General features: G+C 41.5%; 1 protein-coding gene across 1 annotated transcript; it reads right to left on the reverse strand.

Annotated features, from left to right (window-relative positions):
- Positions 1-10,392: 10,392 nt before the first annotated feature.
- Positions 10,393-26,510, reverse strand: manba (mannosidase, beta A, lysosomal). Its single transcript, XM_012881794.3, has 17 exons — positions 26,215-26,510; positions 25,204-25,298; positions 25,005-25,110; positions 24,752-24,925; positions 22,375-22,498; positions 21,905-22,074; positions 21,672-21,782; positions 21,416-21,567; positions 21,158-21,275; positions 19,257-19,343; positions 18,887-19,054; positions 18,563-18,781; positions 16,852-17,016; positions 15,840-15,984; positions 15,548-15,690; positions 13,221-13,481; positions 10,393-11,076 (listed from the first exon to the last, which is right to left on the reverse strand). Exons 1-17 carry the CDS (start codon positions 26,419-26,421, stop codon positions 10,852-10,854), a joined length of 2,670 nt encoding a protein of 889 aa, XP_012737248.2. The 5' UTR covers positions 26,422-26,510; the 3' UTR covers positions 10,393-10,851.
- Between the last annotated feature and the right edge of the window lie 196 nt (positions 26,511-26,706).

Raw genomic sequence — 26,706 nt, forward strand, 5'->3', positions numbered from 1 at the left:
AACTTTTATATAACTACATGCAGTTTGTTTTACCATGAGTTTGTTACATGCTAACATTTTTTTTAATTAGATATGAAGACCATAAAACTGATAAAACACTCAAAGCTTAGTACAAAACAAAATCTGCATAGAGATATATGCATTAGGTTCCAAAGACAATAACTGAAAAGAGGCTACCATATTAAACTTTTTTTTTATCTGAAATCAGTCCAGTCTGGTTAGCTTTGTTCTGTAAGAGCTAAATCTCAAAGAATCCTGATATCCACCATCTTATAATAGCAGGCATTTATAGAAAAAGAAATAAAATGTTACAATACAAACTAAACACCATAAATCATCAACCCTGGGCCTAAATTAGGCCCACGGTTGAAAATAGGAAACATTTGGAATCTGAGAAATTCACTTCTTTATAGCTTACCTCATGGTCAATCCCAAGAGAGATTTTTCAGTATCTTTTCCACAAAAAATAAAAGGTAAAACCCTCCGAATATACCAACTGCCTTTGCCACATAGTTGTCTGCTTTCGGATCAAAACCCAGAGCCTGCGAATTACAAAAAAAAAAAAAGAGCATCTTAGCTGTGGATGAACCATATGTTTTTCACTTCATTTATCATTGTGTTCAGGTCTATACAAAGCAACAAGAAATCAGATACATTTTGAATTCCTTTCTGACAATATTACAACTCCAAATCTGGACCGACCTCTGGTATGAGCTGAAGTACGGCGTTGGAGAAGAGCGTCCCAATGGCCAGGCCGATAAAGTAAGTCAGCACTTTGGAGAAAATAAGGCTTCTTGGCGAAAGGGATCAGCAGCAGGGCAAGAGAGATGCAGGTTGATTATGGTGACAGCCAGAAAGCCATAACCCCATACTGTCACAAGAGAAACAGCGGTTAAAAAAAAGAACATGACAAAAAACAATTACTAAACCTATTTAATATATTTAGGGGAGTAGTTACAAAATAAAATAATACAATGTGATGACCATCTATGGACTACCATGTGCGCACACAGTCAAACCCAAGGGCAATTTAGACTGTGGGAAGAAGCTGGAGTACCCGGTGAGAACCCACACATGCACAGGGAGAACATGAGGGAGAAGATGTCTGGTTTGTCTTTTTTAACTTGTTAACAGTTTGTCATATTTATTGGACAACTGGTGTGGCAAGAGCAGCATCTTTTCATCATTAAATAGAGGAGAATAAAAATAATCCTAGGTTTCTCTTTTGTACGGTTGCCAAACTTACCCAGAGTCATAGCGCTGTTGATCCATCTATTTCTTTAGCTCTCAGCAGTAATGGTTTTATGGGATTCTTCTTAAATAAATTTAATTCTTTTAAAAATATAATCATCGTCCTCAGTAAGTAAAGCAGCGTTGGAGCAATCTTTAAAACTGATCGTGTTTGAACTGTTTAGAAGCAGTAGAACTTTCTGAGTTATCTAAAATTTTAGCTTCATCTAAACCTTCTACCTGTATGTTAGACCCAATCCCAACCAAGTTGTTTAAGGACATATTCCCTTTGATCAATGCCCCCATTTTATCCCTTTGATCAATGCCCCCATTTTTAGACATGATTAATCTATGATCAATGCCCCCATTTTAGACATGATTAATCTATTCTTCCACAGGCTTTTAAAGTAGCTGTTATTAAACCTTTACTTAAGAAACCTTCTCTTGATCAAGACGAGTTAATAAATTACAGACCTATATCTAATCAGTTGCTAATCAAGTATGTTGACATTTACTAAGTAATGACCTACTTGAGGAGTTTCAGTCAGGCTTTAGAGCTCATCATAGCACTGAAACAGCTCTGGTGAAGGTCACCAATGATATTCTCATGGCCTCAGATAACAGACTGTGTCTATACTTGTCCTGTTAGATCTCAGTGCTGCATTTGATACAGTTGATCACAATATTCTCCTACAAAGACTTGAGCATACTGTAGGGATTAAGGGGAAAAACATTAGGCTGGTTTAAATCTTATCTTATTAAAATCTTATTAAATTTAGTTTGTCATGTGAATAATAAATCTCCAAACTCTAGGGTCACTTGTGAAGTACCACGGGTTTAGTCCTTGGGACAATTCTATTTACTATATCTATATATATATCTATATATATATATATATCTATATATATATATATAGATATATATATAGATATATAATCTATATCTATATATATATATATATCTATAGATATATAGATATATATAGAGATCGATATATATATATATATATATATCTATAGATATATATAGTATATATCTATATATATATATATAGTATATCTATATATATATATATATCTATATATATATATATCTATAATTATATATATATATATATATATATATATATATATATATATATATATATATATATATATATATATATATATATATATACCCATATATATATATATATACCCACAGGGATAATGTCAGAAAATGGATGGATGGATTCTTCTGATTGGTAAAATTATCAATTTTGTGCTTTTAAATTCAAACAAGACAGAAGTTGTAATCTTTGGAGCAGAGTCCTTAATTTCTTAATCAATCAATTCAAATAAGCCCAATCTGGGTGCCATTGAATGGGTCTCTAGATATAAAGTAAAAAACCGTGGTGTTATTTTTGACCACGTCACGTCATTTAAATCCCATATTAAACAGGTTTCCAGAGTTTACTTTTTCACTCCGGAATACTCGCCAAAATTAGAAACATTCTGTCAGGGAGTGATGCTGAAAAAACTAGTCATGCATTTGTTACTTCAAGGCTGGACTATTGTAATTGTTTTACTATCAGGAAGTCCACAAAATGCAGTTCAAAGCCTTCAGCTTGATCCAAAAATGCTGCAGCAAGAGTTCTGATATGAAAATCAACAAGAGGGATCATATTTCTCCAATTTTAGCTTCCCTTCATTGGCTTCCTGTTAAATCAAGAATAGAATTTTAAAATTCTCTTCTAACGTATAAAGCCCTTAATAATCAAGCTCCATCATATATCAGAGCTCTGATTACCCCGGTATGTTCCTAAACAGAGCAACTTTTGCTCTCAGACTGCAGGTTCTGCTGGTGGTTCCTAGGAGTCTCTAAAAGATAGAATGGGAGGCAGATTCCGTTAGCTATCAGGGACTCCTCTCCTGTGGAACCAACTCCCAGTTTAGTCACGTTGAGGCAGACATCCCTGTCTACTTTTAAGACTTAATCTTAAACCTTACTTTTGACAAAGCTTATAGTTAGAGTGCTTTAGGTTATCCTGAGCTATCTCTGTAGTTATGTTGCTATAGGCTTATGCTGCTGGAGGACATCAGGGTCAATTTTCTCACTCTGCTGAGTTCTCCTATTGTTCTCCAATTTGCATTGTTTGTTGTTATTTAAACTTTTAGTCCTCTGTCTTTATTCTCTTCATAGTAGGTACACCTAGTCTGGTGTTCTGGTTAGTCTGTCTTCTCTATCCCCCAGTCGGTTGAGACAATGACCGTTCACACTAACCCTGGTTCTGCTGGAGGTTTTCCTCCCTGTTAAAGGGGAATTTTCCTCTCCACTGTCGCTTCACGCTTGCTCAGTTTGAGGGATTGCTAAATAAAACTAAACTGAACTGAATGTAGACAAGTCCGCTTACTTTAAAAATGTGGGTTCACCTAAAGGTGGGTCACCCAACTAAAAACGTTTGGGTGGACTTAGACTGGAGTTAGCTCGTTAATAAGCTGGCCACTGGATTTTCTTTAAGCGACAAACTAAATACTAAAATTAGAGGCAATGATCTTGAAAATTATCTTTCATCGGTTTGTTTGTGGTCTCGTCTGCCGCAAAGTCCTTAGTATAGTGTGGTCTTGGTCTTGACTTGGTCTAAGGTTAGACGATTATGATTACAACCTCAAACATTAATAGATGCACTGACAAACTGGATGGTGACCAGAATCAGATGGTTTTCAGCTTGATTAACCTAAGTGGAAGCAAACTCAAACCTCTTTCTTCACAGTGAATGCACTATAAGAGTTACAGGAGGTAACAGAAGGGCTGAGGGTAGTACAGCAAAACTGCTCTGTTTTATCTTTTTGTGCAATGGACATCAGTCTGTTCGGCTGGATTTTGTAATGTTGGTGGTCTTTGGGAAAATTCATACCTTCTCGACAGCGAATACACATGGAAAGTAATATAGGTAGGTGGGTATTTATTTATTAATTTCAGACACACAAGTATATAATAAATGACAGTATATGTCCATGTAACATGAATAAAAACAATCTGAAAAAGGGTGTATTTGGCAGAAGCAATAAGCTTATAATGCCCACCCTCCAAAGCCAATTTACATTGGACTAGGAAAAAAAATATAAAAAGATGGCTATCTTTTATAATACATACCAACGTAAGATTTTAGGAAAATAATTATTCTACAATAATAACATTTTGAAGGTAATGCACCCAATATCTTACTGCTCGTAATTGCATTCACATGATTCATAATTTTTAATCACATTATTCTTAAACATGTTTTTACACCTTATTAATGTTTGTACAGTCTTTTCAGCTCTGATCTCATTTGTTCCATACATCAACCCCAACAAAAAGAAATACAATGTTGTTTTACATTTGTTCTTGCTTTGGTTTTCTCAACATTTTATACCGTTCATAAGATCCTAGCACCGTCCCTGATCAAAAAAAGACCCCAAATATGTACTGGCAACAATGATTCTATACTTTGTACATGAATTGAGCAGTCTTAAAGTCAACCAAAGCTAATTGTACTAATATAATATGGTAAACACGGCCGACACCGTGATGTACGTGAGAAACGGGCTTCTAACCAGACTACAAAACCACATCTCCCTCTCACCAAGGAGACAGGAAAGCAGCAGAAAACCTACATAAATGAGTCACCCAGGCTGGCAAAGTTATTTCTAACTCAACTCCCACAGAGCGTCTTAGCCGCTCTGTGGGCTAAGCCATGTAGTCTGGAATATAGTTTTTTGTCCTGCTATTGAAAAACAAATCTGAAAACATCTAATTTAATGAATACTTTTTTTACCGGGAGGGGGGGAATAAGAATTCTGTTTAAGCCGGTTATTTTTTTTGGTTAAAGACAGCTACAGCTGCTGTAACTGTGTCAGCAGCTCATAGGGAGGGGGGTGAGGGGTGGGGGGGCTGTGATAGTGGGTCAGTGACTGACTTGAGTCAGGCTGAGGCAGGCCGACCGCTGGGATCGCGCTATAATCATGACAGACTTAACGAACAGAAACACATTTAGATAGCACAATAAAAAAAATACAAAATAAAAAAAAACACGAGAAATGTGATTTTTTTTAAATGACACACAATGTAAGTTACCTAATTAGCTCCTAACAAATTTGACAAAAACAATGATTTTAGTCCCTGTCTAATCATGTTGCGTTATACCATTGCCTGCTGAGACCTCCACCTCGCTCTCAAGTCTTTGCACCTCCTAACGGGTTTCCTTCCAGGATGGCCCTGTATCTCGCTTCATTCTACTGGCCATCGTCGTTAACCCCGTCCCGTGTCCCTTCTGACGGAAAAGCATCCCCACAGCATAATGTTGCCAGCGCTGTTATTCACAGTGAGGACGGCAGGGTGCCGATTTTATTTTTATGCATCTGTACTGAGGTTGAATTATAAACAGGTTGACTGTTTAATAACTAAAGGGACTTCTGAAGGCAATATAACCAGCATATGAATACAAATGCAGGTTATGCATTTCAGATTTCTATGTTACAATTTATGCACACTGTGTTGCTCTAGCACAAAAAAAAATACCCCAATAAAATCCACTGAAGCTTGTTGGTGGTTTCATGTCAAAACGTTGAAAAGCTCAAGAGGTTATGAACACATTTCTAAGTCATCCTGTATCCACTACCTAATGACAAAAGCACTAACCACTGCCTAACAGCGGGAGCTGAATATAGGGCAGATTTCCAGCAACCTGTTGCAGAACAAATGTGACTCATATCATTACTGACTGACCTATTATTAGAGCAGAGGTTGAGATCATACAGGAAAAACGCAGCTTGTGGTGCTTTCTGCCTGATCCTCCTGTATTGGTTTCTACGTCAGGGCCCATGCGCAGACAAAACCTCCGCAGTAACCTTTAAAGGAATCTTCCATGCAGGGACAAAAGTGTTGCCACATCGGAGGATTTAAGGCAATAAACTGCTGTGACCTGTTAATTATCTAATCTGACAAAGTCTTGACAAAGGTCCAGCAAACCGGTGTCGAAATGAAGCAACTCACCAGAGTAGTCGACGGCAGGCACAGTTACTGGACTGACGTAGGGGCAGGAGGGCAGCAGCACCTGGGTCAACACAGCGGGACAGATCCTCCCCAGATGTCCCACAGTCAGCTCCGTGACATTGCTGAAGCCAAAGTGGGACAAAATCTGCTCCGCCGAGGGACACTGAGGGGCCAGAGATGTTATTAGACTTCATTTCTTACATGCTTTTTCTCCCCCCCCTCTTCAGATTTTCTCTTGAACACCATAAAGTTTTATTATCACTCTCAGCGGTGAATGCTGGAACCGAAAAAAAACAGACTCCATGACGGCAAAAACACTAAGCTCAAAAACAGTCTCTTCTATACATGTGTAAGTTTTACACTGACCAATGTCGCTAAAACTTTTTTCTTTTATCGTAACTTTGGCCAGTGTATTGGTATAGATGCTGTTAACGTTAGCCATACAGTGGATTTTGGGTTGACTGAATGTTGACCATCTTCAGGTTCAGAGGTTTACATACATTCCATAGTATTTGAGATAATGGACGTAAAAACTGCATCATTTGAGTCAAACAGTTTGAAGAACCTTCCCCAAGCTTGAGATCAGTGACTTAGTCACTCCGAAACGTTGACTTAGTAACTAATTTGTCCATTTGGTAGAGATTTTTGTACCATGGCTCTGATTACCTGGCTGAAGTCTTCAGATATGTCTTCAGATAAGGTGCATCTTTAAAATTGATGATATGGATTGATATTTACATTTTGCATTGATGTAAATGGATCTTTGATCATTAATCTAATGATAGATAGATAGATAGATAGATAGATAGATAGATAGATAGATAGATAGATAGATAGATAGATAGATAGATAGATAGATAGATAGATAGATAGATAGATAGATAGATAGATAGATAGATTAGGGCTGGGTATAATCTAGGGTAAGCCGATACAATACCATTCTCAATATAGCTCAGCTTGATTTGATTTGACTCCAATAACTTTCTAATAATTTAACTTTCAATTTAATGCTCAAATTCAATCAACAAAACCCGCCAAATATTTTTATGTTCAATTTAATGAACAGTGCATTCAATATTGAATGTTCAATGCATTTAAAAGTATCACAGAAACCAAAAATGTGCCCAAACATCAGATTTTAGGGACGAAGGCGATTCTAAAATCCTGTCAGCCATTCCGCAAATTGATGTAATAACGCCCCCGAGAGGTTGGGAATGTATATCGATATTGAAAGCCAGAATATTGATATTAAATAGTTTTTAAAAACATCGATGTTAATCTTTGTATGGATTTTTATGCACAGTCCTAATACCGATCTGGACCGGTGTATTGTTTTAACCTCTAGTTTGAACATGGCACATCCACGCATCTGCAAATTGCATCCAAGGTAGCAATGGCTTCTTCCTCTCTGAGTGGCGTTTCAGTCCACATCGGTGCGGGAACTGTCTCAACAAAACTCTCTTGTTAGCTTCAGTCGGCCTCTGCGCAAAGGTTTTCCTACCAATATGCCCCCTGACAGCTTTTGATTTTTTCCACGATGTGACGCAAGGAATCATCTTCAAGGCTTTATCAGATTGTTGAAAACCATTATCGTAGTGTATGCAATCTTTTGAATATGAAGAAAGTAAGCAACGTAGGCCTATCTAAAAGAAAAAAAAGCTTTCTCTGATTATTTTTGTCATAGTGAAAACTAAAGGTGATACTGGAATTTCTAAATAAATAACTTGATACACAATATTATTTGGTTGAATATTTATTGTGTCCAAAGAGCCCAAGTGGATCATAAACTAAAAAGGAGCCCTGAGGGTTAAAGAGAACTTGTTACATCAGGACATACCATTTAAAACAAGTAAAACATGAGTGATGCAATGGAAAAAAGAGGAAAAATATGTAGATTCACTTATAGTCATGAAGATGGTGTTCAAGGGTTTGTTTCTACTATTTTAAAGCCCATTCTAAAGCCTACAGAATGAAACAAATGAAAATGCCCCCCAATAATGTCTCCAAATTGAACAAAACTGCTCACAAAAGTGGAAAAAGTCCTACATACCTCTTTGTCTTCCAGTGGGTTTTCTTCAATTATGGACTCAGATCTTCTGGCTGAGATCAGCAGCAGCAGATCTTCCAGCTTCTCGGTCGTAATGGAGCTATTCTCGCCATAATAGCGCAAAATATTCTCCAGGAACTCCTGTCCGCTCCGCTCAGACACCTTTACGCTGTGGGCGAGCGCACCGAAAGCCAGGACGCACGCGGGGAGCCATGGCGCATCAAACATCTCGGCTTTTCACAGTCTGCTTTCTCCTGACAGGAAAATCTGCTGCAGCCGCCGTGAGAGCATTTAAATCGACCCGGGGTGGGGGGGAAGGAAAAAAATAAATAAATCACGGCGTCCGTGGGGTTTGATCCATGGCAGAAAACTGTCGGCTTTGGTGGTTTCTGAGATTTGTCCCCCTCTCGCTGTCCTGGTGGCTTTATTTCGGTGCGCTCCTCCTGCTGTGGAGTAGCTCTGTAGGATCTGTCCCAGCTCCCCGAGGCGCATGAGGTTCAAAGGTCAGCCATGCCACTAACGGGAGGGGGGGGGGCATGCTCCCAATGCTCCCACGCTTTATTTCAACGCTGATTCAATCAGCAACATCCTCTCCCACTCCAAGAGGAAGGTAGGCTGCAACAGGTTCTGCGTGACGTCACATGAAGTAGAGAGAGAGAGAGTGCTGCTGCTCAGTCTTTAGGTATGTTGCATCTTCGCTTGTAAACAACAGTAACAATGCTGAGAACTTACGTGTTCTCTGTTGCCCCCTTGTGGCAACAGATTGGTAACTACACTTGACTTAGTAAAATGTGAAATGATTAATTGCAAGTGCTGTGAAGAGGAGGCGTACACATTCCTGCCCACCCCCCCCCCCCTCCCCCTCCCCAATGCATGATGCTGCCACCACCATGTTTCACAGTCACAGTGGGGCAGGCCAAAAAGCCCCATCTGATCAGAAGACCTTCTGCCATGTGCTTGCCGTTGCAACCCTACATGGCTTTGCAGAGTCATCTGCAAACTGGCTTTCCTATTACCAGTTTTGTAAAAAAAAGACAAAGAAAGATCAAATTAACAAGAGTAATTGGACTGAACTTATATAGCACTTTTCTGTATAATAACAACCACTCAAAGCACTGTAGACTATAGCCACATTGTAGATAACTTGGGGTTAAGTACCTTCCCCTGGGGTACATTGACTTGTGTGTGTTTGTGTGTGGTGTGTGTGTGTGGGGGGGGGGGGGGGGGGGGGGCGGAGCCAGAATTGATCCCACAATCTTGCAAGACAACTACTAAACCCATTGAGCTACAGTCACCCTAGCAGGTTCTTTGTCAACCTGTTTGTGCACGTATGGAGAATGAATTACAATCACATGGACGCTGATTTTTAATAAACAAATATCAATACAATTCAGTTTATCTATAAAGTGGCAATTGACAACATGTCACCTCAAGGTAAGTTGCAAAAAGTCAGCTCAGTTGAATTATACAGACAAATGCCAAGTAAGGATCAATTCCAACTGATCCTAGTTATCAAACTATTTAGTAAAGTTCAGTTTAATATTCAAATTGGTTAAAAGGTTTTCTAAGGAAAGCCAGCATATTGCATCGACTTATTGACTTGCAGAATTAATTTCTCCTGGAAGAGCGTGGAGCCACCAGTAGAACCAGAACCAGAGTGAACGACTGACTAGGTGTTTGAGACAGTTAGATTCTACTTTGTCACCATAAAATACTCAGTTTGTGATTGTAAGATGACAAAAGGTGAAAAAGTTCTATAAGTGGAGAGCTGCAGACATTGGTGCGACATCCTGATTTAGAGAAGTCACGTGTGTTACTCGCTCGCCCGCCCGTTTTGAGTAACCATTATCTGTGACTTTTTTACCTTCTTGTCTGACAATTAAGCCGTTAAGGTTTCAAGGTGGCAATTGTTCTTAAACTCCCAGTTGTTGCAAGAATGTAAAAATCCTCATAGGATTAAACCTGGACTTTACTGTCTTGACATTTCTAAGTTATCGTTCATTAACAGTATAAAGTGAATTAGTGCATCATGTAAATGCCCTGCTTACTGGGTCACACTGCTTTAGCAAAACAGGTACAGCACAAATATGAAAAGGATGGATGGATGGACAGATTTTTATTGTGAAAACATTGTGAAAAAGTAACTCAATGGCTTAAAGCTCTTCAAATCCAAGCATTAGTCTGTGGTACAAAACATTTCTGATAGGATAGGAAGCGTCCATCTTTGTAATATGATCTAATATGTGCAAAACAATGCAAAAAAAATTTAATTCTACATCAATGCACTACTGACAAGGGAGTATGAAATCTCCACGTACACTAAAAGTCCCTGAGATGCTCTGGTACCGACCTCATGCGGGGCCTCGCCCTGTTGTGATAGCAGCCAACACATTATGGCACGTAATCCTACATTTATTGTTTCACAAGTTTAAGGAAACAAAAATAAGATGGATGTATCGACAGCTTCTGTCACACATTCGAGAGTCCCTTAAGAGTAGAACATTTTTAATGAACAGCTGGGAACGAAGCCCAAAACAGAACTACAGTCCAGTCTCCGATCAGTACAAGTCCATTAAAGTTGTGACTGTGAGGGATCTGGATAGTTCTGCTGCACTGGTGGGACGCCAGGCTTCGAAGCTGATGGTTGTGTTTCTTGTGACCATCAGGAAGCCATTGGAGCTAAAGCGACCCGGGACGTTTCCAACGTCGAGCCAGACGAAGGGAGCCACGGCGGCGGAGTGAAGGGCAACCGCGAAGCCCGACTCATCCTCTCGGACCTTTGCCTGTTGGAGGAGAGAGATTATGCTTCGTCAGTTTTTAATAGTTGACTTCCTGAGACATCCCTGAAGATAAAAAAACAAACCAGAGATGACGCAGAGCTTAGCGGTTACATAAAAATCTACTTATTCCATATTTTCCTAACAAATATAGGGGGAAAAAAAAGATGAATAGAAAACTAAGAAAGCTAAAAATGCGATCTCTTTCCCGATCAGTGACTGCACCTCACCTCAGAATTAACTGGTGCTAACAGCATTCGTATCTACCTCAGTAAAGAAGTCTCGGTTATTTCCCGTTTTGGTGCCTTTGATGTTCATAAATAAAGTCAGAGAAAGCAGAAAAGGTTTTAAAAGCCTCTAGAAAGGAATCTATAACATCTACAGAGATTTTTTTATGCTGCGATTATGTAGTCCAAAACTGAAGGATGCCAAAGCTACAAGTAGATAAGTGAAAATGTTCGGTTGTTACCCAATAAATTTGTTACACCGTCCCCCAGCATACTACAAAAATGGCCGAACAGGGTGGAGTGAAACGCTCTGCTACCTAGAGGGGGGTGAGGTGTTTAGTGCCTCAATTAGATTAGCATTAGCAGCTCAGAACTGGGGCAAAAGAGGGGCTGTGGAGCAACAATAACGAGGAATTCAGACCAAACAGTGGCGGGCACAGCTAATCAAAAAGTTTCCTAAACTCATATTCCACATACAAAAATATTAGCGTCGCAGCCATTAAACCGAAGCTCAATAAGGAAATTTGAGGGAGTTAATGCGAGCCGCTAACTGCTAACAAATGGCTGTCACTCAGTCTTTGCCACACGTTTTCAGACAAAAGGTGATGCCCACAACCAGCCCTATTACCTCTACATTGTAAACAGCAAAAATAAACAAGCCCAAAGTTGCTGATAAAAAGCAGGCCTGGCAACACTGCTGGAAGCTCGGAACACAGTGTTGAGCATTTCTGGAGGTACCTTTCCCCCTCTATCATCATTCTTTAACAAACGTGAAATAAATCCTGACGTTTAGGGTTACTTATTGTTGTAACATCAGTGATATATATTTAATGCACACTATTTTTGTCTAAAAAACCCCACAAATAACCATTGACTTGATTATTGCTGTGTAGAAGAAACATGTTTTCCTATTTTCCACATGCTCGAAGATCGATATAGGTGTTTTGTCCCTCTGAGCCATGCAGCAACCAAGAAGCCCAGCTCTGAGTCCAGTCTCCTTCCACGACATGCGGTGCCGGTGACAAACCTAGAAAGCTCTGTTACACTACTAATTAAAAGAATTAGAGTTACTCAGTGGATACCTGCGTCTCTGTGTTTGATCAACGGGAGACAACAATGGGTACCGGCCGGATCATAACAAGAAAGCTAAGCTGAAAACAGAACTGCTTTTTATAATATTTTTTGTCTACTGCTGTAGAGAAGTCTGTGTGGATATTTATTGCGAGCATGGCACTGATGTAAGTCCCAGATGAATATGTTGTTGTGAACGTTAACATACTTACAGTTATCGAAACCCAATAACATGGACGATAACCAGTCCGCAAACAACTTCTAAACCTAGCTTGAATGATAATGAACAAAAAGTTAGCCCCGCAGTCATCTATTATCGGAATATCGCGACTGTGCCTGCCACTGAGACCAAAGCATTGCAGCTCCACTTTATATAAACCACAACTGAATGGTCTAAATAAGACAAGGAAGACATTATAGGTCCCCTTTAAAGCTCCTGTATGGGTAAAATAAATAAAAGAATGATTTAACTAACAAATATGAGGAAATCAGAGTTCTGCTCTCAAAGCGAGTTGGACACAGCTGTTATTTAAAAATAACTAGCTCAGAATACAGAGCGCATCAATAAGTTAGACTATTTGTACAGACACCTTGCTCCTGGATCTACCTGTAGTTTCACATCTTCAGCGACGCAGAAAGTTCTCAAACCATGAGTTATTTTTGAGAAATCTTTGTTTAACTTTACAATTAAAATGTAGTTAGGTCCATGAATTTTAATAGAGAGGGTAAAAAAAAGTAATTTGATAATATTTAATGCTGCTGAAGAGAAAAAGGAATCACAAAAAATCACATGAGGGAAATCGACCACATCAACTGCTCTGTGTCTGAACTCAATCCTAGAAGCACGCTTACAGTAATGTTGGGTCTCTGGAGCCCCTGAGCGTCTTTGGGTTTGCAGAGGAAGTGGCGGTTGGTAGGACCCTGCTGGATGCCGTCTTCATTTTGTAGGTGGAAGGTGAGCAGGCAGGTGAGGCGGGTGCAGCGGCCGCATCCTGCCAGCAGGGCGGCGACAGACTGCCTGAAAATGGCCACAGCACTGCCTCCGGGCACCTGCAGCAGGTTTGACGTCAACGTGCAAACAGAATCCAGGTCTGACCAGGCGTACACGGTGACCTGTTAAACACACACACACAGACCTGTTTCTGTGATAAAATTCAAAATATGCTGGCACTGCATTTAATAATAAGACATAATAAAACTAAGTTCAGGTAGACAAAAAAAATCTAGATAAAACGAATTATATGCAAAAGTTCTGAATATATACACTAGCAGCCAAAGGTCTGGACACAGCTTCTCATTCAATGGTTTGTCTTTATTTTTATTATGAGTAGTCGTCAAAACAGAAAGGGGTCTATTGTGAAGGATTTAAAGGTACAAAACACGCTTTTTTTATTGTTTGCTACATAATTTTATATAGGTTGCTTCATAGTTTTGATGACTTCATGTATCTACTATCTACAATGTAGAAAGAAATAAAGCAGTTTCCCCCCATAGACATTATAAACGTAGACGCCTCATTGGGCGCAGGTTTGTACGTCAGCGTCACCGCCATGTTGTATGTGGCAGAAAGTAGTGAACGTCTTTTTGAAGTATTCTAAATAAATAGGTGTGTTTATATACAAATATGTGTTATGGATCTAAAAATCAAATCAATTAGATCTAAACATTGTGGTCTTCATTATTTAATAAAACCGTGTGAACCTTTTAAGATCTGCTATAGACACAGATTAACAACAGACTTTTTGGGGGAGTATTAAAGAGATAAAATTACTAATATGAGAAAAAAGTCATAGCAGAATATAGCAAAAAAAAAAAAAAAAAAAAAAAGACAAACGTGGTAATATTATGAGAAAAACGTTGTATTATGAGCAGGGGCGGTTCTAGACAGGGGCCAACAGGGGCCCATGCCCCTGTAGAAATGGCCCTGGCCCCTGTTATGGCCCCTGTACTAAAAGCATTATGTTAAATAAACTTCTCATAATTATTTGCAATGGCAAAGAAACTATAACTGATTGGTTACTTTGACCAATATAATTTTTTTACCTATACAGCTTTACTCTAAAAATAATTTAAAACTTAAGATGTTACACGTTTAGCTTTAGCTGTACTGAGCAGGGGGCAAAGTTTTCAACTGCTAGATCAGGGGTCTGAAACCTGCAGTTCCAGAGCCACAAGTGGCTCACTTACTATTATTACACAGTTAAATATTGCCATTTTATTGTTTTTAAAAAATTTTGTTCTGTGCCCCTGTGAAAAAACACTGGCCCCACCTTGGCCCCCCTGGTAAATTTGGTCTAGAACCGCCCCTGATTATGAGGGGGGATTTCTAGAATAGTCAGTTTGCAGAACAATTTTAGTCCTGGAGTAATAGGGCCAGGTTAGATTCTTATAATTATTTTTATTCTTTACGAGAATAAAGTCAGGAGAATGAAGCCAAAGGGATACGAAAATAAACTTGTAATATTGCAAAAATAAAAATATTACAAATATAAAGTATATTCTGAGATTAAAGTCTCTCTGATCATGTTTAAGTGACTGAGTCTAACAGCAGATTTGCCACCTTCAACATGGTGGACGCTCTGACTCATCCGCAGCATAGGCAGACCCCGCCCAGTCTACATTTATAATTTCTATGGTCCACCGCCCTGCCCCCCACCCCCATCCAACTTGGAGGGTTGAGCGATTGGAGAGTTCACTGCAACTTTTACTGCTGCGGCAGTAAGGGAGAACCTGGGGTTTTGTGCTATGAAGTGAATATAACCTACAATGCTGAAGATAGCTTACTGATATGACAATCCCCCACTCAACAAAAACCCCAAAACAAAGGCATGGGGTCGATAAAAGCAGGCAGGATAGCTCCAACACGTGATGCTTTGATTGGACTTTCTCCACACGACAGCAGTCATTGATTTAGTTTTGGTTGCTGATGAAGTCAAAGATCTTGGAGTCAATATTTACTTGTGAATAAGGTCAGCGGTTTAAGTTATGTCGAAAAACGTGCAAGTAGTTTTTCCAGAACTGGTGGTACTGTTTTGTTTTTTTATGTATTGTTTGCTTCAAATGATTTGCAAATGATTGCATTGTTTTATAGTATTTACGTCAGACAAACCAACCTGCACTTTTGTTTTGGAATCCGTGACACATATCTGTAATCTGAGGTTTACAAAGTGAAAACTCACCACAGCCCTGAGCTTCAGGTCACGGCTCAGATCGGAGACGGCGTAGATGAATAGCGTGTCGTCGTCTTCAAAGCCAACAGGAAGGACGGTGGCAAAGAAGTGCTGAGCAAAATAATGCAACATTTTCCACTTCCCACCAAACTCTGCGCACACAGAGAGACCAGAATCCGTGAGAATAACTTCTGAACTCAAGTAATCTCCTCACAAACATGTTTCCATTCCAACAGCTAATAAAAAGGCTTTTGGCAAATCTGTGTTTTTTTTCCCCGATTACCCCTTCAGTTTCACGCACCGATTGATGACCATGAAGGCGCCTGCCAGATATCGTTGAGCTGCCAGTAGAGAGCGCCCATGGTGTGACCTTTGCCCTCGACGATTTCGCTGCGACTTCTCCGATAAAACTCTGTCTGAGTCTTCACGCACTCGGCCTGCATGACCTGCACGATCACCACCAGCAACATCAGGATCTGACAACTCCACCAACTCAGCTAAAGACTGACTGTGCCAATAGTCGGCCAAAGACAAACGAGTAAAATCGCAAATCACAAATGTTAATTATTAAAAGAAATCATGCAGAGTTTGAATTAAATGTAAGGGTTACACATGTTTCTGTGTGCCATTTCCCCCCCATTTGTCTTCATCTTTGTTTAATAGATATTGAACATATGCGTTAACAGACAGATGTTTGCCGCTGGCCTATTAGATAGAAAGCCTTTCAATGAGTCATGAACAAATATCTATAATGGGAGAGATGCATATGTATTGGGCTGGACGATATAGGAAAAAAAAAAAGCATACTGATAACATTGAAATCATATTGATCAATGTCGATAATTATCAACAAATTTAAAACATATATTTTAAGTGCACCCCTGGCTTTTAATGCTATTGCTTAGCGACCTATTTGTAAATAAAGAGCACACAAGCACTGAATTAACCCTTTATTCCACCAACTTTTTACCAAAACTGCAAGTTTAAAAAAAAAAAAAAAAAAGAACATGTGCTCTCTGAAATTTTTTGAAGGGGGCGGAGCTTGGTTCCTGGGTCTGTGTTTGTAATTGGTTGGGAGGATTTATGTTAGGATGTAATGACTGTAATACTAATAGGCTGGAATGCAAAGGGTAGGAAAACTGTTCTACTGGACTTTTTAATTACCTTTTTTTCTTGATATCAAGACAAAAAATCTCATATCATCGATATATGTCTATCGATCAATATATATTGTTACTGAATTATCGTCCAGCCCCATTACGCATCTCGCTGAATGTATAGGCAGCTAGATGTTAGGGGCCTGCGTGGTTTACCTGCGTGATGTACAGAGAATCTGTGAATCTCTTCAGTGGATCGGTGGAGTTGGGCAAGATGAAGTGGAGCGCGGCCTGCTGCAACATCTGCTGGTTCCCCTCTTGGTGATGCTGGCGATGGGATGTGAAATCACTGCCGTAGCTCCAGTCCTCTTGGACAGAAACCTGAAAAGCAGCAACAGGGACAGACACAAACGGGCAAAATGAATGACCGTTTAGCTCAGCTCGCTCTATTCCGTGACATATTGAGTCAGTTTGGTCCCAAATCCCAACATTCGGTGTGTTTTTCCAACTGTTTTACCACCAATAGGTTTAGAGGGGCAGATTCGATCCTTTCTGGCTCTCTCTTTCACCCTATGGTGACATTTATAGGTGTTTAACTTCAGGTCATAACAGAAATTCAGGTGTAAAACAACCACAAACTTCCACATATTTTATCCAGATTTCATGTGACAAGCCAACACAAAGTGGTAGACCGCTGTCAAGTGGAAAGAAAAAGATGGATGGATTTCAAAACGCGAGGCATGCATTTGTATGTAGCCCCCTCTACAATGGCGCCCCTAAATAAATTCCAGTTGACCCAATATGCTTCAGATAGCATCTACTCTGTGTGTAATTCAATCTCACAGAGCCCAGTCTCCTTACACTGACTACCAGAACCTTCCTTTGCTGCGATTATCCCTGAAGGTCTTTTGGGTACGTCTTCTTCAACCTTTGATCAATTCGCATTTTTCTTCTTTGCCAGATAACCTAAGCTCAGTCCGACTGACTGGAAAGTGTTTGACAATATCAGTTTTCCAAGTCTTGCCACAGATTCTCAACCGAGTTCATCAGTCTAGGCCGTCCTATTGCAAGCTACCTTTTTGACGTGAACCGGAAAAGGAAATTGGGCGTGATTGGGCGAAGGCAGCGGTTCTGCTACGCTTTTCATTGCTGCTCACAGGTTAAACCTTCCAGGTTCCCAAGTTTCGCCCGGTGGCATGATGCCTCCACCACCGTGTTTCCAGGGGACGGATGAGGCGTTCGGGGTAATGTGCAGTTTTCCCCATGCGCAGCATAGGGAAGAAGAAAAAAAAAAGCTTTGGTCTCATCTGAGAAGGACATATTCTCTCACGTGGTTGTGGTGCTCTGCACATCGTTGCCTTCTTATGCTTTACTTTCAACAGCGGCTTTCTTCTTGCCGCTCTTCCGTCCACTGCAAAAACGGATCTAAAAATAAGTAAAATGTTCTTAAAATTAGAGTAATTATCCTTGATTTGAGTAGGTAAATAAGACTAATTGCCAATGGAATGAGTATTTTGACCCCCAAAATAAGATATTTAGACATCCTGCACTTGAAAGACGATAAAGATGAATTGTTCCTATTTTAAGTGCAAACATCTTATTCCATTGGCAAATCATCTTATTTACCTGCTCAAATCAAGGACAAATACATTCATTTTAAAGAATATTTTACTTATTTCTAGTTCCGTTTTTGCAGTGTACAATTTCTATTCCACATTTATGTGTTGTTTTAAGGGGGTGTCTCACATTTCCACCCCTAAAAACTACTTTTTTTCCCTGGTTGTAACGGGACAAAACGTGGAACGGTCAAGGCATATGAATCCTTTTTTGCAAGGTTGCTGTAATAGTCTCCACAGGTTGCGACTGCACACATTCACGCACACTGAACCTGAAATAAAAACAAAACAAAACACTGCTGGTAAGTTACCGGCTGCAAAGTGGAGAAGGACGGCCAGGACTGGAAGCCGTATTCCGAGGCGAAACGTGTCCGGGGGAAAGATCTCCAGTCCCAGCAGTCGTGGACGTAGCTGTAGAAGTGAACGTCTCCGTAGCGAGGGTCGTACGGGTTTGCCGCCACCCAGCCCTCCTGCTCGGATTCGGCTCCGTTGGTCGGACTGGAGACGAGAAACGGCCGACTCGGGTCCTCCTGAAGTAGACACGAGTTGTTACATACGAGTTTCTGCTGGAATTCCGACTAACATTTAAAAAGCCGCTTTGACTGACCCCTACCAACACAGCATCAGACTCTTACCTCCTGCACAATCCGCCTTATGTTGTTCACATAAAGAGTCACATAGTCTTTTATGTATACAGGCTTCAGGGAAGCTGGGATGCTGAACCAGTTTGTTGCCAGGGCAGCTTCATTTTCATTGTTCCCACTCCAAACGATTATGGAAGGGTGCGACTTCAGGCGGCGGACCTGCGAAGCAAGAGTAGCGAGCGTGGCATGGGTTATTTTGGTGAGATCACAATGGCGCTCCTGTCGAGGCGAAAGGAGCCCAGCTGCATGCGCGTTTCCTCTTTTCGGAAACAGACCCATCTCTGTGGGCCCATTTGCATACATTCCTGTTTACAGCGCCGGCAGAAAGACAGAAAGCGCTTCCGTCAGTACTCGTGCTCACCTGCTGGGTGACCTCCTCCCTCACCGTCTGTATGAAGTCATCATCAGTGGGGTACATGGCACAGGCGAACATAAAGTCCTGCCAAACCTAAAACACACAGGGTTAAATGCTCTCAGCGCCTGTCTGCTCAGCAATATGCTCACGAGTCACTTTTGCTGTTACACATATCCCAGATCGGCCGCTATTCATCGTTTTCGCCGCGCTCTCCAGATAATGGCCTGCAGTGAGACGGTGAAATTAGCTCAACAACCTGACAAAATGTTGCAAAACGCACCACGAGTCGAACTCATGCCGTGACAAAGTGCCCGTGCGTCTCAAAATTAGACTACTGCGAAAAAGTTCAATACCTTTGGTCACTTATTTCAAAAACGCAATCTTATATATAGATTCATTATACAGAGGGAAATATTTCAAGACTTTGTTTCTTGTAATTGAGAAGATGGTGGCTTACAGGGAATAAAAACCCAAAATTCAGCGTTTTAGAAAATTGGAACACTGTGAAACGGTTAAATGCTGCATTTATGGAAAGTTAGGTGGAAGGAAAAAGTATGGCAGGAAGAGTCTTCCGTAAAAGGGATGATTTGCAGCTTTGAGCAGATTGAAGAGTTAGAAGTCCAGTGTGACGTTTCCACAGTCAGTGAGATTTTGTGGTGTCATCTCATCTGCTTTCTTCTGCTGACAAGCTGTATGCAGATGCATCCTTTTACAGCAGGACTCCAATCTAATTTTTTATTGCCCTTATACGATATTCTAATCTTCTGAGAAACTGAATGTTAGGCTACGTTCACACTGCAGGTGTTAATGCTCAATTACGATTTTTTTGCGAAATCAGATTTTTTTGCGTGTCCGTTCACATTTCCAAATATATGCGACTTGTATGTGATCTCCTGTGTGAACTAAACCGAAGTGTCCCGCATGCGCACTCGAGGACGTCACACGTAGCAAGCGTCCTCAGTGTTTGCAGAAGTAAACATGGATTATAATGCTGGCGCGCATTTTTCGGTCATTAATTTATTTTCTAACCGGAGCTTTCCCTCCATTGACTGCTCTCCTCATTGTAGTCCGCTATGGGTGTCGTTTTTCTTCGTTTTTCTATGCTTCTGCATAGCAGGACACAGAATAGTGACGTTTGTCGAGTATCGGCGACGTACAGGTCGGATAAATGCAACCCAGCCGTCACAGGTCACATTTGAAAAGATCAGATACGTATCGGATTCAGGACCACATATCCAAGTGGCCTGGGTCGCATTTGAAAAAATCCGATCTGTGTTGTTCAGACTGTCATAAAAAGATCAGATACAGGTCGCATATGGGCAAAGAAAGCTTTTCTTTAAATAGGACAGGGAAGCTGGTAAGTGCTGACGGGAAGATGCAATGTCATTTTAAATCTATATAAATGCAATTGTGAATAAACAGGAAGAGCAATAGAATAAATAAAGTGCAGCTCACTGTTAGATTGAGCTTTTTTTAGAGCAGGCTCGAGGGCACCATGTTGGTGACCCCCGGGTTTAGATCAACAGATATCGGTGTGTAAGAATCAAAGCCATGAACTAGAATAGACTTAGAAACTGATATTCACAGACGCTCTCCATCCAGTTTAACGGAGCTTGAGCTGTTTTAAGAGGCAGACGATGGTTTCAGCCTGTAGACGTGCAAAGCTGGTAGCAGTAACCCATGAGAGACCTTGCAGCCGTAACTGGAGCAAAAAGATGGCTCTGCCGTTGCTTTCACATCATTTATTACGCGACCTAGGTCAGAATCCACAGCCGCGGGCCTCTTGTTTCCGACGTTATCGCTTAAAACGCTTTCTTTCAAAGCCGGCCGTGGCCAGGCATAAAAAAAAAATAAAAAATGACCTACTTTCACTCCGAGTGCAAGAAGGTTAGGCAGTTAGAAGTTACCATGATGCCCAGTTCGTCGCAGATGTCGTAGAACAGGTCCTGTTCGTACACTCCTCCCCCCCAGACCCGGAGCGCGTTCATGTTGGCGTCGGCGGCAGACTGCAGCAGGCTTCTCAAGCTGCAGCGCACAGAGGTGGAGCACAGAGAACGTGAACATACGCACAGCTGAGCACAATCTTCTGACCACGAATGAGAACAAGATGTAAAATAAAACAAAACAAAGGAACAGAGCTGGAAATAATCGTGTTAGCCACCGACCTAGCAGGTGTCACTCGGTCCTGGAAGGAGTGAGCCGGGATCCAGTTGGACCCTTTGAGAAAAACGGGCCTGCCGTTGACGCGGAAGTAAAAGCTCAAGCCCGGAGATCCAACAACTGGGTCCTGGATAAGCTCCACGGTGCGGAAAAACACCTGCAGCAGAGACTCAAGTTATTAGTGAAGAACTTTTATTTTTTAAGTTAAAGAAAACAAGGAATTAATTAAAATGCCTGAAAACAAGAAGAATAAAGGCTGACCTTGGATTCTTTGTTCAGGATCAGAAACTTCCCCAGAAATCCCCTGACAGCGAGAAGATAAAAGGGCTGATCCCCATGTCCATTGGGCCACCACAGCTTCACCTCTCTGCTCTAAGCAAAAAAACAAAAAACTACTTTAGTGATTTTTTAAGTCATGACAAAACAATGGGATTTTTGTTGAAGTCGAAAACTCGACCTGAATCTAAGAATCTTGACAGAATTGTTCTGGGCACCTGGTTGATGTCTACGGTGAAGTTGTACTGTAACCTTCCCTGGAGAAAGCGCACGGGAAGCGTGCGTTTGGAGGCCAGCCCGGGGACGGAGAGCTCGACTTTGCTGTCCAACGTCTGGACCGCGTCAACGAGAAGCTCCACCCGCAGCCTCCAGCGGGAGCCGCTGCGATCTGGACAAGCAGAATGCAGGAATAACTTCAGTAAGCTGCCACGGTAACGCAAACTGGGAGAAATCTGCAACCCGGGGCGAACGCACTAGAAAAACCAACAGCCGTGATTTGCAGATCTAGTCTGCATTACGCAGCTACGCTCGCCCAACAATAAAAAGCGCAGAAAAGTGATGCTCAGAGAGTCCTTTAGGATTCAGCCCGGCGCCTGATTTCCTTCCTCTGTTTCACTTTTATGTTGTTGTTTTTTTTTTGCAGCTCCATCCAATAAAGGCTTGGTGATGAAGATCAGATGGCACCCACCGTACAGAGGAAGAGAGGAAAGCTGGATAAGCTGCAGGACGTCAAACGCCTCCAGCCGAACTCCTTTCCACAGGCCCACAGTGGGAAAGGAAGGTCCCCAGTCCCAGCTGAAAGAGCTCTGCTCCTACGTTGGAAAAGGACAGAGCTGAGGGTCAGTTTCAAAGGCATCGAGTGGTAAACTAAAATAAAAGCCTCCCGTTATCTTTAGCCAGGCTTTTCCTGCATTGCATTTCCTTTGGGTTCAAGTAGAGGGGCACCGATCCAGTTTTTTGTTTCATTTTATCCAATCAGATACCCGGGCCAAGCGCATCGGCCGATACTCCTGATGGATGAATGAGCCGCATCCCTTGCCGTGCTCGCGGTGTTGAATCTAACAACTTTATCACCGCTCCTCGCAATTTTCGCGTGGCAGATGCTGCACGTTGCAGTCGGACTTGTTGGCCTATCAAGTTTGAGATGTTTCCAAACGGCAGACTTGGCTCTCTCTGCGCGTGCTCTGCGTGACGATGAAACCGGCGTTGCAAACGTAGAAGTGAAGTGACTAGATCGCTGTGACTGTATTGCTGTGTATGATAATAATTAAAAAAAAGAAGAAGAAATGACTGGATCGGCGTCATTCACTCAATATCCGAGGCAGCTAATTAGTCGATATCAGAGCGGGTATCGGATCGGAGCGTCTCTGGGTTGAAGTCACAGTCATGCCAAAGTCCTGCTCCATGTGCCTCGCTCAAAAATCACAAACTTTAATGCACTTTTTAAGGATTTTACATGATAGACCGACAGAATGTATTGTTTTAAAGTTTTCGCATCTTTATACAAATAAACATCTACTGATTGACATGATACATTATCTGCATTATGACATCCTGCATCTAAATTCTGACAAGACAGAAGTTTTAATCTTTGGGCCAGAGTCCTCAAAAAATAAACTTCTTAATCAATCACTTAATCTGGATGGCATTAACTTGGCCTCTGGTAATAAAGTAAAAATCTTGGTGTTATTTTTGACCACGTCATGTAATTTAAATCCCATATTAAACAGGTTTCCAGAGTTTCCTTTTTTCACCTCAGGAATATCGCCAAAATGAGAAACATTCTGTCCAGGAGTGATGCTGAAAAACTGGTCCATGCATTTGTTACTTCAAGGCTGGACTATTGTAATTCTTTACTATCAGGAAGTCCACAAAATGCAGTTCAAAGCCTTCAGCTGATCCAAAATGCTGCAGCAAGAGTTCTGATGAAAATCAACAAGAGGGATCATATTTCTCCTATTTTAGCTTCCCTTCATTGTCTTCCTGTTAAATCAAGAATAGAATTTAAAATTCTTCTTCTAACATATAAAGCCCTTAATAATCAAGCTCCATCATATATCAGAGCTCTGATTACCCCGTATGTTCCTAACAGAGCACTTCGCTCTCAGACTGCAGGTCTGCTGGTGGTTCCTAGAGTCTCTAAAAGTAGAATGGGAGGCAGATCCTTTAGCTATCAGGCTCCTCTCCTGTGGAACCAACTCCCAGTTTTGGTCCGTGAGGCAGATACCCCGTCTACTTTTAAGACTAATCTTAAAAATTTCCTTTTTGACAAAGCTTCTAGTTAGAGTGTCTCATGTTACTCTCAGCTACCTTTATAGTTTTACTGTGATAGGCTTAGGCTACTGTAGGACATCAGGATCTAATTTTCTCACTCTATAGAGTTCTACTGTTCTTCAATTATGCATTGCGTGTTGTCATTTCTGCTTTAACTTTCTGTTCTCTCTCTTTTTCTTCATAGTAGGTACACCTGGTCTGGTTTTCTGTTAACTGTGACATCATCCAGAGAAGACGGCTCACCCGCTACTACCATCTAATGTAGAACAGATTACTAGATCAATGTGTGCTTCTGTGCTTTTTTGTCTCTCTTGTTGTGTCTCTGTTCTGTCTTCTCTAACCCCAGTCGGTCGAGGCAGATGACCGTTCACACTGAGCACGGTTCTGCCGGAGGTTTTCCTTCCTGTTAAAGGGGAGTTTTTCTTCCCACTGTCGCTTCATGCTTGCTCAGTATGAGGGATTGCAGCAAAGCCATGGACAATGCAGACGACTGTCCCTGTAGCTCTACGCTTCTCCAGGAGTGAATGCTGCTTGTCGGGACTTTGATGCAATCAACTGGTTCCCTTATATGGGACATTTTTGACCAATCTGTATAATCTGACCCAATCTGTATAATCTGATTGAATGTGACTTTGTAAAGTGCCTTGAGATGACATGTTTCATGATTTGGCGCTATATAAATAAAATTGAATTGAATTGAATCTAATGATTCCTCAGATTAAAACACCCATTCAATTGCTCATCAGGGAGAATCTATGCAATTTTGTTTTCATTTTTATTTTCGTCCTTACCTTTCGAATAAAATTGACGTGACATTGCCCTTTCTGGACGTCGGGCGGACATTCAGGAGGGACGGCGTAGGAGGAATGAGCTTTCCTCCGCTCCGAGGCGTAGAGGACCGGCGAGACGAAGCCGACCTCCAGCACGTTATCGCCGTCTCTCAGCAGATCTCTGACCGGGAAGTCCTGCGCAGCAGAAAAAGCAGAGGGAGCTTTTAGAAGAGCTGCTCGGCCGGCGCTGACCAAACCCAAGGACTCAGCTCACATATCTGCGAAACATGTCATCCGTCGTCCCCAGGGCGACGCTGTTGAGCGAGATGGACGCAACAGTGTCCACGCCGTGGAAGATGAGGAGCGCCTTCTGTTTGACCCTGTCGGAGCAGAGAATAAGCAGGCAGACGGGTCACGAGCACGCCACCAACACCTCACCAATAAAAAACACTGCGCCGCACAAAGCCACCGACCTCATCTGGGGAGGAACGGTGAACGTGGTGCTGTATGTCCAGTTGTCCAGGGCGATCCACTGATACAACAGATCGTTAAACCTGAAATATGGGTCCTGAAAGAAAAAGTGAAAAAAGTAACGCGTTATGCCATTTACTGTTTAAAACAACAGCTTAAGTTTGAATAACCCCAATAATTGGGGTTTATTTATTTAAACAGCACGTGCACGAAGGGCCTCAGAGTGTACGGTGCGTGTTAAAGTATGCGCTAAGGCCTTTTGTCCCCGCATCTTTTTTTGGAAAATACGCTAACAGTGATCAAAACTGCGCTTCTGCTAAAACGCTACGCTGCAAGAAACTGCGTATCCGTTTTAAAGCTGAAACGTCTTAACTGAAGGTGGAGCAGAAAACAAAAGAAGTCAAATCAGCATTTTTTTCATTGTAGGAGCACTGTTTAAAATATGAATATTTTGATTCGTGTCAGTGAGTCAAATTAAGATGATCTATATACTTTATAGATCACCCCCAACCTCCAGATAACGTTTCACAAGGCTGGAGCCTAGAGCAAGAGGGACCTTTGACCCTAATCTCTATAGATGTCCCAGAGTCGTATCTCATGCTCTCTTCTCTTGAGCTCATCAGTCAGATGCGTCTTCGACACTGATGCTTGGAGCCCTAACAAGGAATTCACAGGGAAGACAGGCACTCAGCATCACAGATTACTAATTAGGTCTTAGACGCTGAGCTACAAAATACAAAAATCTCCTTTAGACTTACAGAAAGTGATTGAGGTCCAATAACTGCTCAACATCTATTCGTAGGGCCCCTGTTTCCATTCCGCGTTTAAAGTAGTGGCCCTTGCTTCTAACACTTAGGACTGATTTGGCATTGTGGGGTGGGGGGGATGCCAACAGGAAATTTTTATTTCTGCAAAACGTTCACCAAATACATTTAGCAAAAAAATATCCTTTCACTGTGTCCCCGGTTGTCGCTGACCCAGATGCATTTAAGTTTGCATTCGCGGCTCCCTACCTGGATGTATCCCTGCTGCTGCAGGGCGGAGTGAACGCAGCCAGGCACCGCTGCGGGCAGAAGCAGCGACCTGTTGGAGTTGGACAGCCTCCATTTGCCGTTCAGACTGCGCTCCAGCCGCTGCTCCCACGCCGGAGGAGGAGACGACAGGACCCCGAAAACCAGCCAGGACAGAGCCCAGATCACCGGAGTCACAAGCCGCGCCATGGAGGAGGCATGGCATGTACGCAGGGAGCTCGGTGGGCTTTTGACTGCGGGCTGTCAGGTGTCAGGGGCACTTCCGTGTTTGTCACGTGAGCCACCTGTGACAATCAGCTGATGGCGGCAGGGAGGTTGTAATGGCGCGAAGTGTTTGTTAGGCAATATTTTGAAGTTTTACATTGTCTTTAAATACTCAAGTCGCACGTTTTTTTAACAAATATTTAACAATGACTTAAAAGAAAGAAAAAACACAGGTTTTAAAATGTCTCAAATCGCTGAAGCAAAACCCTT

Source organism: Fundulus heteroclitus, unplaced genomic scaffold, assembly GCF_011125445.2.
Source record: "Fundulus heteroclitus isolate FHET01 unplaced genomic scaffold, MU-UCD_Fhet_4.1 scaffold_579, whole genome shotgun sequence".
Taxonomy (NCBI): domain Eukaryota; kingdom Metazoa; phylum Chordata; class Actinopteri; order Cyprinodontiformes; family Fundulidae; genus Fundulus; species Fundulus heteroclitus.

Bases quoted from the DNA above. Each gene is read 5' to 3' on its own strand.
- manba (XM_012881794.3), bottom strand. From the start codon at position 26,421: ATGGCGCGGCTTGTGACTCCGGTGATCTGGGCTCTGTCCTGGCTGGTT. The intron at 25,299-26,214 runs GTAGGGAGCCGC...TTTTTCTTTCAG, and splicing joins AGCAGCAGGGATACATCCAG to GACCCATATTTCAGGTTTAA. The intron at 13,482-15,547 runs GTGAGTTTTCAC...TGTGTTTAACAG, and splicing joins ACCTGAAGCTCAGGGCTGTG to GTCACCGTGTACGCCTGGTC.